The 12,530-nt window shown below is 38.1% G+C and overlaps 7 protein-coding genes across 7 annotated transcripts; 5 read left to right on the top strand and 2 right to left on the bottom strand.

Moving 5' to 3' along the window:
• Positions 1 to 30: 30 nt before the first annotated feature.
• Positions 31 to 923, bottom strand: meu13 (Tat binding protein 1(TBP-1)-interacting protein (TBPIP)-like protein; the record flags this gene model as incomplete). Its single annotated transcript, XM_056180548.1, has 5 exons — positions 31 to 338; positions 436 to 576; positions 618 to 719; positions 768 to 821; positions 875 to 923. The coding sequence occupies 5 exons, from the start codon at positions 921 to 923 to the stop codon at positions 31 to 33; spliced, it is 654 nt and encodes a 217-aa protein (XP_056036578.1).
• A 920-nt stretch (positions 924 to 1,843) lies between these two features.
• Positions 1,844 to 4,328, top strand: sey1 (ER fusion GTPase, atlastin Sey1; the record flags this gene model as incomplete). Its single annotated transcript, XM_056180547.1, has 4 exons — positions 1,844 to 1,994; positions 2,052 to 2,126; positions 2,178 to 2,263; positions 2,358 to 4,328. The coding sequence occupies 4 exons, from the start codon at positions 1,844 to 1,846 to the stop codon at positions 4,326 to 4,328; spliced, it is 2,283 nt and encodes a 760-aa protein (XP_056036419.1).
• A 561-nt stretch (positions 4,329 to 4,889) lies between these two features.
• On the top strand, positions 4,890 to 5,189 carry SOMG_01753 (uncharacterized protein; the record flags this gene model as incomplete). Its single annotated transcript, XM_056180546.1, has 2 exons — positions 4,890 to 5,045; positions 5,100 to 5,189. 2 exons carry the CDS (start codon positions 4,890 to 4,892, stop codon positions 5,187 to 5,189), a joined length of 246 nt encoding a protein of 81 aa, XP_056035592.1.
• A 40-nt stretch (positions 5,190 to 5,229) lies between these two features.
• SOMG_01752 (6-phosphofructo-2-kinase) lies at positions 5,230 to 7,183 on the top strand (the record flags this gene model as incomplete). Its single annotated transcript, XM_056180545.1, has 4 exons — positions 5,230 to 5,750; positions 5,804 to 6,128; positions 6,189 to 7,004; positions 7,058 to 7,183. 4 exons carry the CDS (start codon positions 5,230 to 5,232, stop codon positions 7,181 to 7,183), a joined length of 1,788 nt encoding a protein of 595 aa, XP_056035588.1.
• A 719-nt stretch (positions 7,184 to 7,902) lies between these two features.
• Positions 7,903 to 9,477, top strand: atp2 (F1-FO ATP synthase beta subunit Atp2; the record flags this gene model as incomplete). The annotated part of the gene is made up of 1 exon (XM_056180544.1): positions 7,903 to 9,477. The coding sequence occupies one exon, from the start codon at positions 7,903 to 7,905 to the stop codon at positions 9,475 to 9,477; it is 1,575 nt and encodes a 524-aa protein (XP_056036400.1).
• Positions 9,478 to 10,009: 532 nt separating this feature from the next.
• SOMG_01750 (SPAC222.17-like, conserved protein) lies at positions 10,010 to 10,308 on the top strand (the record flags this gene model as incomplete). The annotated part of the gene is made up of 2 exons (XM_056180543.1): positions 10,010 to 10,185; positions 10,239 to 10,308. 2 exons carry the CDS (start codon positions 10,010 to 10,012, stop codon positions 10,306 to 10,308), a joined length of 246 nt encoding a protein of 81 aa, XP_056036377.1.
• Positions 10,309 to 10,851: 543 nt separating this feature from the next.
• On the bottom strand, positions 10,852 to 11,793 carry hem13 (coproporphyrinogen III oxidase Hem13; the record flags this gene model as incomplete). The annotated part of the gene is made up of 1 exon (XM_056180542.1): positions 10,852 to 11,793. The coding sequence occupies one exon, from the start codon at positions 11,791 to 11,793 to the stop codon at positions 10,852 to 10,854; it is 942 nt and encodes a 313-aa protein (XP_056036205.1).
• Positions 11,794 to 12,530: the final 737 nt, after the last annotated feature.

Raw genomic sequence — 12,530 nt, 5'->3', positions numbered from 1 at the left:
GCGTTAATGTAAAAAAAAGGTGTGTTTTAGTTATTGTTTAACATCCGTAACTTCGTCTTTTTCAAATCCTAGTTTGTCCCATAATTCTTTGGGGTTTTCCAAACAATCTGTAATGAGATTCCACAAGTTGTAAAACATTTTCCTTCGTTGTAAGTAACCTTTTCTGACAAAATCATGATTTGCTAATGTATCCTTCATCTCCTCCTCCGTAACACTCTTGATGGAACCAGCTTGCAGGCAATCTAACTTGCTCTTTGTTTGCTCAATGTCTTTATCTAATGTGGAAATTTTTTGATGAATTTCAGCCGGACTAGGGGAATTGTTTAATATTTGAAATTCTATCGTTCAGTTAATAACTCAGGAAATTCGGTTCCCTAGACAAGCCAAGTCTAGATAAACACAGTAAAGCTTTCAAGCTCGTGCATAATTCAATACCTGTTGCTTTCACCTTGTACTCTGCCTTTACACTTTCAAGATCTCCTTTCAAGGTTTGAATCTGGCGATCCAAATCCGTTAGTTGGTCAGAAGATGCTTCTTCAAGACAATCTTGTAGGCAGACGTAAACGCTTTGTTTCCCTTAAAAAAATTAGTTTCATAGTAAATTTTACAATATTTACCGTAAGATTTTCCATGTATCTGACCGTTGTCGCGCAATTGTTCTAAAATCTTTTGTGCTACCTGTTTGGTAACAGCATTCTTCAAATTCGCGCTGATATCGGCTTTATAATTGTTAATAAAGCAAAATTGATGTAGGTATGTGTGCTTACTAGCTGAGAAGGGACGGTTTGTTCTGCGTAAATAGTCATGGATCATCTTTTCAGCTAAACGCGTGTGAGACAACTTTTTAAAACTGTTTTGTATATCCTATTATTACCCTCTTCTCCTTTAACACTTTTTGGTTTTACTTCTTTTGCTTTTGCCATTTTGTAGATGAATGTTAAGAGTGAGTCTCGCGTTAGCGGAGGATACTTATATATCCAATGACAAGAATATCAAAAGAACAACTAGAAATAGAAGAAGAGGTCATAGAGCTTGATAATATAATTTAAATCTTTTTGTTAGTAACTTGTGGCTTTTTTTCGGATTGAGGATAGTCGTTCTTCCTGAAGGTACCAGTTGAATAAGGTAAAGAGGATTGGAAGAGTAAATTCTTCATGAAACTAATCTGACGAGCTTCATCCTACTATCCCATTGCACATGAAAATCAAGTGTAAATAGCAGCCTTCTCGCTTCTGTTGCATTTCATCAAAGGCTAGAAGCGCATCTAGTTTATCTAATCCAAATGAAAGAGCAAAGAAAAAAAGGAAGCAAACATACATGGATTCTTCTTGAACGAAATCTTTGAATCATATAAGGATAATTTGAGTCGTACTAAGGCAAGCCGTAAAAATTCAATTCGCAGAAACGCAAATAGCATGTACTGCTTATACCTTTTTAAAAAAGTCGATTTGTTCTAACGTAACCTCGTTTTGGTGTAATAGTGTTCGAGGATTTGTTTCAAAAGCTATACTCGTTTCCCAATGTCAATCTGTACTATTCAAAGTGTTGACGGTCGAAGTTGATCAGCCAGGATGCTGTTCATTTTGAATAGATAATTGAATAGTGCCACCAAGGAAAGGCGAGTACCTTCTATTCCTTTCAGACCCGAATGGCGGTACCGAAATGCTTGTCATGGAAAGTTTCGTGTAGTTTTCGTACTAATTTTTTTTCAATTTGTTTGTTTTCAATTAGAAAAGAAAACTTAAATAGAACAAAATCTTGTTTATGCAACGCGAAGTTTCAAAGAACACTTTTGTAGTGAGCTAATGGACTTACTTCTCTTCCACCTACACCATCATAAAAAATGGTCCCTCAGAGGATCTGTACGCAGATTGTCGATGAGCATAAATCGTTCAATAAAGACATACCTCAATTTATGCAAGAAGTAAACTTGGCAGATGCCGGATTTAGTTATCATGTAGTCGCAGTCTTGGGTTCTCAATCTACAGGCAAAAGTAAGATTTTCATGACTTTTTTGATTTCTTTTTACAATTAGTATTAACAATGGAAAGGTACCCTTTTAAATCAGTTGTTTGGTACAAGATTCGATGTTATGGATGCTGGTAAAAGACAGCAAACAACAAAAGGTATTGTGGGTTCTATGCACAGAGAAGGAGCATGTTTAATTAACATGTTAGGTATTTGGTTATCAAAGGCCCAAGAAGCTCCCATCCTTGTAATGGATGTAGAGGGAACTGATGGCCGTGAAAGAGGTGATGATCAGGTATGTATAATTTGATTGATATCTTCGAATCATAATCCTTAGAAGTGGATTCTTGTTATGCTGGTAACGTATGTAGTACTAACAGGTTGTATAGGACTTTGAACGAAAATCGGCACTATTTTCAATAGCTACTAGTGAAGTGATTATCGTGAATATGTGGGAGCATCAAATAGGACTTTATCAAGGCTCTAATATGGTTTTGTTAAAAACTGTGTTAGAGGTCCATCTCCAGTTGTTTCATTCAAAGAAAGAGAGAAGTTTACTTCAATTCGTGATTCGAGACTACATAGGAACTACATCTATGGTAAACTTGTCTGAAACTATAAAGACGGATTTGATGAATGTCTGGTCTTCTCTATCAAAACCTCCAGGATTAGAAGATTCTAAGATTACCGACTTTTTTGACCTTGGATTCACGGGACTTCCCCATAAAATACTTTGTTCAGAAGCATTTGATACGGCGGTTGATTCGCTTCGGACAAGATTTTCAAACAGTGATGCTCCTGATTATGTTTTTGATCCCAGCTATCACAAGCGTATTCCTGCCGATGGATTTTCTTTGTATACCCGAGAAATATGGGATACGATTGAAAACAACAAAGATCTTGATTTGCCTACACAACAGCAACTGCTTGCACAGTATCGATGTGATGAGATCATAGCCGAAGCTATGGAGCCTTTTACGAAAGCCTGCAGCGTTTTGAAAAGTGAGTTTTTGCCAGGAAACATTTGCGAAAATCTGGCAAGTCGTATGCGGGAATTATTCGAACAAGTTGTGAAAGATTACGATAGACAAGCCAAAAGGTATAATTCTGCCATTTATGAAAAAAAGAAACAGGAATTACTGCGCAGTGTTGATACATCATTGTATGTGTTTTTCCAGGCTCAGTTGAATGCCTTGCAAAAACAGCTGGTTGCTTCATTTGTTAAAACGGCCGAAAGTTTCCCCTCTGATAAGCCATTTAAGGAATTGTCTTCTCGGGAAATCGAAAAATCTAAATGCCGTATGCAAGAAGAGGCACAATCTTTGATGATTGCTGGTATCGATTGGGATTCGGCTCAATTTTTGCTTAAATTATCAGAAGAGCTAGAAAGCTCTTGTGACTCTGTTTGTAAGCAAAAACTATTGTCCAAAATAGCGGAGATGCGTACCAGCCTGCAAACCCAGGTTGCAGAATCTCTTGAAATTGCTCTTCAAAAACCCAATCTTAAAGTATGGGACGGGTTGCTCGATGAGCTTTCGACACATCAGAAGCAGGCAGCAGATGAATTGGTCCGTGTGTTTCCTCTCTTTATGGATTCAGCAGAACCGGAAGTAGCTCAAGACTACATTCACGACTTTCATAAAGACGTCTGGATGGCGTTTCGGAAGAAGGTCGTACTTGAGATGTCTGATCTTCTCCTTCAGCAGCGATTGCGTGTATATTTTGAAGAAACTTTTCGCTATGATGCCGATGGTATGCCTAAACTCTTTAAAAAGTCTGATACGCTCGATCTTGATTACAGAGAAAGTGTTTCCAAGTCTCTTGAGTTGATAAAGGTTCTTTCGTGTATGAAGTACTCTGATGGAAGAACTCCTGAGCTTGGATTCGACGTGAAGGAGATTGATTCCTCGTTTTCTAGTCCTAACGATTTTTTGACAATTTTGAACCGAAAGCGAATCTCAGACACTTCTGTAAACCTGAAGAGAACAGCTGATTTGATATATTTGGATTCTAAACGATCTGTCGTAAGTACACAAACAAGGATTCCCCCATATTTTTGGGCATTGCTCTTGGTACTTGGATGGAATGAATTTATGGCCGTTATAAGAAATCCTTTCTTTTTTATGTTATTACTTATTGGAGGGTCCTTATTATATATTCTTTATGCAACAGGAATGATAAGGCCAGCCAAAGTTTTTGCGAACCGAGCAGCTGGTGGACTGGTGGATTTTGTCACTGAAAGAGTTGCAGAGTCTTATCAAGGTGGTGGTAGCATGCAACAAGAAAAAAGCTTTTCAAGAGAAAATTCTTCGGAAAAAGCGAGCATAGACGGTGATTTAGAGAAAGCTGCTCTTTCTTGAGTTGTTGCGCTAGGGCTGCCCGAACCCGGTTTGCTGAATGAAGAAGAATGAATTCATCCTATTCTATTTGACGTTTAATGTTAAAAATAATTTCGTTCATGAGTTTACATAAATATACTGACACGTATATATTTTCAAGAAATACCACAGTTATAAAAAATCCTTTTATTTATTATTAAACAAAATGATGAAATTGTATGCTTTGAATGCTCTAGTTTCTATGCATGAGTGACTATATTGTATTGTACTGTATGTCTTGTCTTTTTAGACAGACTAGACTCCTTTCTTCATGGGAAAAGACAATAAATCATGCAGCGCAAGGATTCAATAAAAATGGGTTCTTCTTAGTTGAAATCCAGTGTTTTATTAAATTAACTCCATTCTCCTCTTATGGGTAGCAAAGTTTTTGAACATTGAACCACAGGATCAAGCAAGTAAGAAAGAATCATTTTCAGAAGAAAGTTCAAATCGAAGCATTCGTTGAAATTCCAAAGAAAAGATTTTTTATGAAAGAGCTTCTATCTCGAATTTCATTTCAAATAAGATAATTTTTTTATTAAAATGTTGTTTATTTCTGTTCCAAAAACACAAATAAACACACATCATATTACAGAATACGATATTCTAGATCCAGTCAATGTTACCTGTGCATACGAATTAGGTATGCCAAAGTTGATGGATAATTTTACCTCTCCGAACGCCAGCATTCAGCTTAATGTAAAACAAAGGTCCATTTTTCTGTTTCAATAAGTATTTCACAATTACCAAAAGGTTTGGCGCTTGTCACTTCGAATTGCGTCTGGAAAGTTTGAAAGAAGTCGAGCATTGAGTAGAATTCGAAAGTCATTTGATCTTGACTAATTGTAAAGGAAAAAGCAAAGAAACGAGACTACAAACAAATATGAAGGATTGCTCTAAAAAAAAACAAGACAATGATAGTGGTAGTATATCAGACGGTTCCAATTCAGGAAGCGGTCCAACAAAAGATTCTAAAAAGCTACAGTTTTCTTCTAAAATTGTACAACCAGAGCCGAGAGCCCCAGAACGACAGCCCCGTAGGCCTTCAATTGCGGCAACTAGGGAGATTCATTCCGGTATAAATCAGCTGCCTAAAAAGGAAGACATAAAACTTAAAGATCTGGATTCGAAGGCTCCATTACTGGATGCAAAAACGAAACCCAATGTTGGTAAATGGTTTCCTTCCATTCGAGAAGAAGACGGTGGATCTACTCCGTTAGGAGTGAAAACCAGGAAGACTGCCAAACACCAAATCCGCCAAGAGTCAACGATCGACATCCCTGGTCTGACCGTGTCAAGGAAAGCTGAAAATGAATTGAACTGCGGATCCTACGGTATTAGAGAGAAGCTGGTAATTGTGCTTGTAGGGATTCCCGCGACAGGAAAGTCATATATCGGCTCCAAGTATGTGTTTTTGATTTTTCTCCTTCCATGCTAATACAATTGTAATTTTTTAGACTCGTTCGTTATTATAATTGGCTTAGGTATAATTGTCGATTTTTCAGCGTTGGTGATAAACGTCGTGAAGAAGGAGCCAGTAAATATTCCATGTCTGCTCCATTCTTCGATATAGAAAACGAAAAACTGAAAAGTTTTCGTGAATATCTGGCTATGGAAACTCTTGAAAACTTATTGCATTGGTTGTTGAACGAAAATGGAGTTATCGGTGTATTGGATGCCACCAACTCTACGTATCAAAGAAGAAAATTAATATATGATCGAGTTAGCCAAGAAGAAAACCTGGGTATAATGTTCTTGGAAAGCATGTGTACTGAGGAACAGGTATGTCTGATCTCAAAAACTGCAATTCTCCTTTCATTTGTTTACTAACTTTGATGCTAGATCTTTCAACAAAACATGGTTTTAAAAGCTAGGGGACCTGATTATGAAGGGTTTGAATCCGAAGAAGCCTTAGCAGACTTGAAGAAACGTGTTGATTTGTATAGGAAATATTACGAGCCGATTGATGAACGAGAAGAAGCTCTTCCCTTTTTGCAATATGTTAAAGTCATCAACGTAGGAATCAAAGTCATTACCCATAACATTGAAGGGTTTTTAACTGGCCAAGCTGTCTATTTTATGCTTAATTTGAACATCAGAAAGCGTCAAATATGGCTTACTCGACCTGGACAATCTAATGATACGATTGCAGGAAGAGTAGGAGGAGATGCTCCCTTAACGGATCTGGGTGTGCAATATGCTGAGGATCTGGCAAAATTTATCGATCGACAACGTGTGTTATGGCAATTACGGGAAACGACTGAGAGATTGAATTCTGAAAAACCAACTTTTGAAGCAGAAGCATTTAATATTTGGTCTTCGGTTCGTCAACGTGCTATCGAAACAACGCAGTTTTTTAATCCAGGTGTATACGATGTCAAAAAAATGCGAATGTTGAATGATCTAAATTTTGGCTCCCGCGAAGGGCTAACGATGAAAGAATTTGCCGAAAAGTATCCTGAGGAATACCAAGTGATTCAACGGAGAGATGTTTCTTACCGTTTCTCTGGACTTGGCGGAGAAAGCTACCTGGATGTTGTTCATCGCTTACAACCGATCATTGTTGAGTTGGAAAGGTGCTCTGGAAATGTTTTAGTCATTGCACATCGAGTGGTGTCAAATATTTTAATGACCTATTTTCTTAATTATAGTCCAGAGGTATGTGTCTATCTGCTGCAAGAATGTTTCATGAAAAAGCTCACCGTATTTAGGAAATTATTGATGTAGGACTTCCTCTACACACCCTATATTGTATTGAATCCGATCGTTACTCAACTGTCTGTAAATTTTTTAATTATGATCCCGAACAGCGGAGTTTTGTGAGAGTTTCTGAATAACGCGCACCTTTAATGTTATTCATGATTCAAATTTAATGTTTGTTATGAACTCAAGCTTATGAACTCGAGTTTTCAAAGATAAGCTTGTTTAAAATTATTAACATCAGAAAGTTTTATTACTCGATTCACGCTCATACACCTGCAAATAATAATAAAATTCGATTTCCCATTTTATAAGCAACTTGCATAATGAAAACCATTACTGTATCATGGGAAACCGCTAAATAATTTTTAAGCCAAAAAAAAAACAATAGAAAGAAATTTCTGCCAAAGCCTTAGGAGGCGTCTACACATTTACTTATAGATTTGAAAGCCAATACTTTATATCCGTTATACTACCATACTAGCCTTGTCCATGGAACTCATAGCGGACAGTCAAAACAAGTTGTAAAAAGAGACACCAAAATTATATTCCAAACATAGAAAGAAAGTTTTTCTAAATAAAGTTATGTTTTTTAAATACAATGAAAAGGCTTTCTTCATGTTTTCTACATCCGAGCCTTACCTTCGTCCAGCTGTTCCCAAAGTAACAGCGGTAACAGTTGTGTAGGATTTAAATATACAAAAAGAATTAGATATAATATATAAAAGTATTTATTTATTTAAGTGAATGTATTTTATAGGCAAATTTTGATTACGGGCATAGGTCCATATGGCTTGTTGCATGGATTCTAAACTCACCCTTCGCACACGATCGGAATAAACCTGCCGCTTACAAGATGCTGAAGAAACAGGCGCTTAGCGGAATTCGCCAGTTTTCTTTAGCAAGCAAATCCCCTTTTGTTACGAACAGATTACAAAACTCTAAAAATGCATTGCTAAATGCCACAAAATTTGCAAGCCTTAGATGTGCTTCCACGGAAGCCGCTAAGCACAACAAGGGTACCATCAAACAAGTTATTGGTGCCGTTGTAGACTGTCATTTTGATGACTCCGAGTCTCTACCTAGTATTTTGAGCGCCTTAGAAGTCGATGTGGCTGACAAGCGTGTTGTCTTGGAAGTTGCCCAACACGTCGGTGAAAACACCGTCCGTACTATTTCTATGGAGGGTACCGAAGGTTTGGTACGTGGTGCCAGCGTTACCAATACTGGTGCTCCCATCAGTGTCCCTGTCGGTCCCGGTACTTTGGGTCGTATCATGAACGTTATTGGTGAACCCGTCGACGAGCGTGGTCCCATCGAAGCTGTTAGATACTCCCCTATTCACGCTGATGCTCCCTCTTTCGCTGATCAATCCACTGCTCCCGAAGTTTTGGAAACCGGTATTAAGGTCGTCGACTTGCTTGCCCCCTATTCTCGTGGTGGTAAGATTGGTCTTTTTGGTGGTGCCGGTGTCGGTAAGACTGTCTTTATTCAAGAATTAATCAACAACATTGCCAAGGCTCACGGTGGTTACTCTGTTTTCTGTGGTGTCGGTGAACGTACTCGTGAGGGTAACGATTTGTACCACGAAATGCAAGAAACCGGTGTCATCAAATTAGAGGGTGACTCCAAGGCTGCTCTTGTCTTCGGACAAATGAACGAGCCTCCTGGTGCCCGTGCCCGTGTCGCTTTGACTGGTTTGACTGTCGCTGAATATTTCCGTGACGTTGAAGGTCAAGATGTCTTGTTTTTTATTGACAACATTTTCCGTTTCACTCAAGCTGGTTCCGAGGTGTCTGCCTTGCTTGGTCGTATTCCCTCTGCCGTCGGTTACCAACCCACTTTGTCTACTGATATGGGTTCTATGCAAGAGCGTATTACCACTACCAAGAAGGGTTCCATTACTTCCGTCCAAGCTGTTTATGTCCCAGCTGATGACTTGACCGATCCTGCTCCCGCCACTACCTTCGCTCACTTGGATGCCACCACTGTCTTGTCTCGTGGTATTTCCGAGCTTGGTATCTATCCTGCCGTCGATCCTCTTGACTCCAAGTCTCGTATGATGGATCCCCGTATCATTGGTGAAGACCACTACAAGCTTGCTGGTGACGTTCAACAAATGCTTCAAGAATATAAGTCTTTGCAAGATATTATTGCTATTCTTGGTATGGATGAATTGTCTGAAGCTGACAAGTTGACTGTTGAGCGTGCTCGTAAGATTCAACGTTTTATGTCTCAACCCTTCGCTGTCGCTGAAGTTTTCACTGGTATTGAGGGTCGTTTGGTTTCTTTGAAGGACACTATCCGTTCTTTCAAGGAAATTGTTGAAGGTAAGCATGACAACTTACCTGAATCCGCCTTCTATATGGTCGGTTCTATTGACGACTCTATCAAGAAGGCTGAGAAGATTGCTCAAGAGCTTAAGGAGTAAACAAACGTGGAATAAACTGTAAAGTATTCCATTTGTATGTTTATTATGCTTATGCCCACGCTCATTTACCAACTAGGCGTATCACGATATGTCCTTGTTGATCAAATTAATAAACTAACGTCTGATGACATTCTATCTTTTTAACAGATATCTGACTTTGATTATACTTTTTAACTATCCTTCCTCTTCTCATCAGCAGCAGACAGTTATAATGCTTTTTTCTCTGCTATTAGAGTATTAAAAAATAATACTTGTTCTCAGAGAATTCTGTTTTAAGTAGCGTGTTAGTAATACGAAATGTAGTAGTTTAAACATTGCTTTGAAAGAAAATGTAGTGAATAGCATTATTTTTGCTATGTTTATAAATAGAATGCATAAATATAATGAGGAAAGTAAAGGACGATTGATGTTTCGGGAGAAAACGTCAAGGTGGCTTGCTGTACTTAGGAGCAATTACTACAGTAGTTATCAGCGGAGTTTCTTACCTTTTCCACGTAAGCCTTTAAGAAACTGTAAAACGAAGAAACGGAAAATGGAGAATACATTGCGAGGATTTTTAGAAAATTCAAAAGAAGGAGAACGAGTTTTCGTTGAAGGGCTACAGAATGACACGAAAAAGGTCTGTCGAGTGAGTGAGACAAACCAGTTGAATTGCGTCGAACTGGGAGGTTTAGAGACCCAGTTATTCTCAACACTTCAATCTTTAGGGTATGTTTGTTGAAATTATCATGCAATGTTTGAATACTGACTTTTAAATTCAGGTATATATGCACATTATCGGCAGACCCAAATCGACCACCTAGCTTTGATTGCAAAAAATTTATGGATTGAACCATGTATCACAGCTTCTAGAAGACATCTTTCTTATAGTGCTGTTTCATCTTTTATCTCCCATCTCCCAGTTGGAATTAGGGAAGTTTACGACCTATATAACTCTTTCAGTCCTTAGTATTTATTTCGATAGCATCCGAAAAATAACATGTCTGAGCGTGTTATACACTTTCTTTGTTATTTAAAGAATTCTGCAATTTAAACTGATATTACAACAGAGGGAGAAATTACTACTATGTTTGAAGTAAGGCCAAGGTTTACGAAAGCTAGGAAAGACAAGACTCTAACACGCTTACAAAAACTAAAACGAATAAAAGCTACGACAGGAAGCTTGGTTAATTGTTAAATTCATTAAAACAAACGCAAAGGTAGAATTATTCAAAAGACGGGAAGGAAATAAAAGGACAAAAAAAAAAGAAACAAGCAGGTGATAAAATCATAGTGAATTTTTTTTTTTTTTTTTTTTTTTATGATGAAGAATGAAAAGGGTTTGAAGGTGGACAGTTCATGAAGGATGAAAGAATAACATGGGAGGAAGTGTTTTTAGGCCCACTCAACAGGATGATGGGTTGCCTCTATTAAAGCCTTATGGCGCTCTTCCTTGGGCTGATAATTGTAGCGCCAAGAAGCGTGTAGAGGAAGTGTCATAAGGATAGATTCGACCCGTGGATTTGGAGCTTGAAGGCCAAACCATGTTCCACGATCATACATGACATTAAACTCGGTGTAGAATCCACGGCGAATGAGTTGGAACTCCTTGTCGTCTTCGGTGAACTCCATGTCCTTTCTCTTTTTCATGATAGGGATGTAGGAAGGAAGGAAGGTGTAAGCACAATCTTTGATAAAAGCAAACAGATTTTCAGGGTCTTTATCGGATAAGTCATCAAAGAAGATACCGCCGATACCGCGAGTTTCTTTTCTGTGCTTAATGAGAAAATAGTCGTCTGCCCACTTTTTGAAACGAGGATAAAAGGTAGGATCATGGCGATCACAGGCTTCTTTGTGTAATTTATGGAAATGTCTAGCATCTTCCTCAAAAAGAACACTAGGAGTCAAGTCGGCACCACCTCCGAACCACCAAGTCTTTTTTCCGTCGCTGTTGACTAATTCAAAATAACGGTAATTCAGATGCGTGGTAGGCGCCATAGGATTGCTTGGGTGGATAACCATACTAATACCGGCAGCAAAGAAGGGCAATTCTTTGGCAGTGCGGTCAATACCGTCATGGTTGGTTCTCATTCTTTGCACAGCATCTTGACTTAAAACGCCTTGGACGATACTAGTGTTTACACCACCCTTTTCAAATACATTTCCTTCTTGAATCACACAAGAAATCCCGTAACCGCCCTCCCCTTTGGTCCATCTGTCTTGGTAAAATTTTTGACCATCGATGGCTTCGAGTCCAGCAACGATTTTTTGTTGGACGTCGAGGATTAGTTCTTCCATACGTTTACCGGTTGCTTCGACCTGAATTAAGGGTGCCATGTTGTTGAACGAAAATTATAATGAAACTAAACAAGAGCAGTTTTTTTTTTATTTCCCTTTACTTGAATGCTTTTTAACCAAATTCGTCAAGGCACAGATGCAATTTTGTTAAAGGTAAACTTCTTACCTTTGTGAGAATTCTTTATGAACAGATGTAGACTTGAGCAGTTTGATTCTACGTATGGGCTAGGGTGCTTTATATTCAAAAAAAAAGATCTCAAAAATCACCTTTTTAATAAAATCGCACGACTTTGTCCTGTCGTTCGACCTTAGGATAGAATACTCTCAGCTTCCTTAAAGCTGCATTTCCTGTTGGTCATGTCTCCTTGGGCCTCTAATGCATTCGTTAATAAATAAACAATTGGTATACAAAATAAAATAAAATTAAATAAAAAGTTGGAAGAGTTTCTTGTTTATTAGGTTTGCTTTGTTGTATTCGCATTAAAGAAGTCCATTTGGAGAACCTTTTGGAAAATATTGCATCGTCAAAATATAGAGGAAAATCATTTCCCTTGTGAAACAAAGGGTTGAATATGCAAGACAAGATTGGTACTTTCATAGGATAGGATTTGGAAAGAGTATGCATTTCCAGAAGTGATATTGATTACGAGTTACCGTTCATATACTTGGGGCTTTAGACAAGGCATGATTGAGTCAGCATAGTTTCATGACATTGATCAACGATTGTCCTGTTCTTTTGAATACAAAAATTCATAACTAATGTAATTTTTGATTTG

Source organism: Schizosaccharomyces osmophilus, chromosome 1, assembly GCF_027921745.1.
Source record: "Schizosaccharomyces osmophilus chromosome 1, complete sequence".
Lineage (NCBI taxonomy): Eukaryota > Fungi > Ascomycota > Schizosaccharomycetes > Schizosaccharomycetales > Schizosaccharomycetaceae > Schizosaccharomyces > Schizosaccharomyces osmophilus.
The sequence above is the reverse complement of the archived record's forward strand: the minus strand, read 5'-3'. Positions and strand labels throughout refer to the sequence as shown.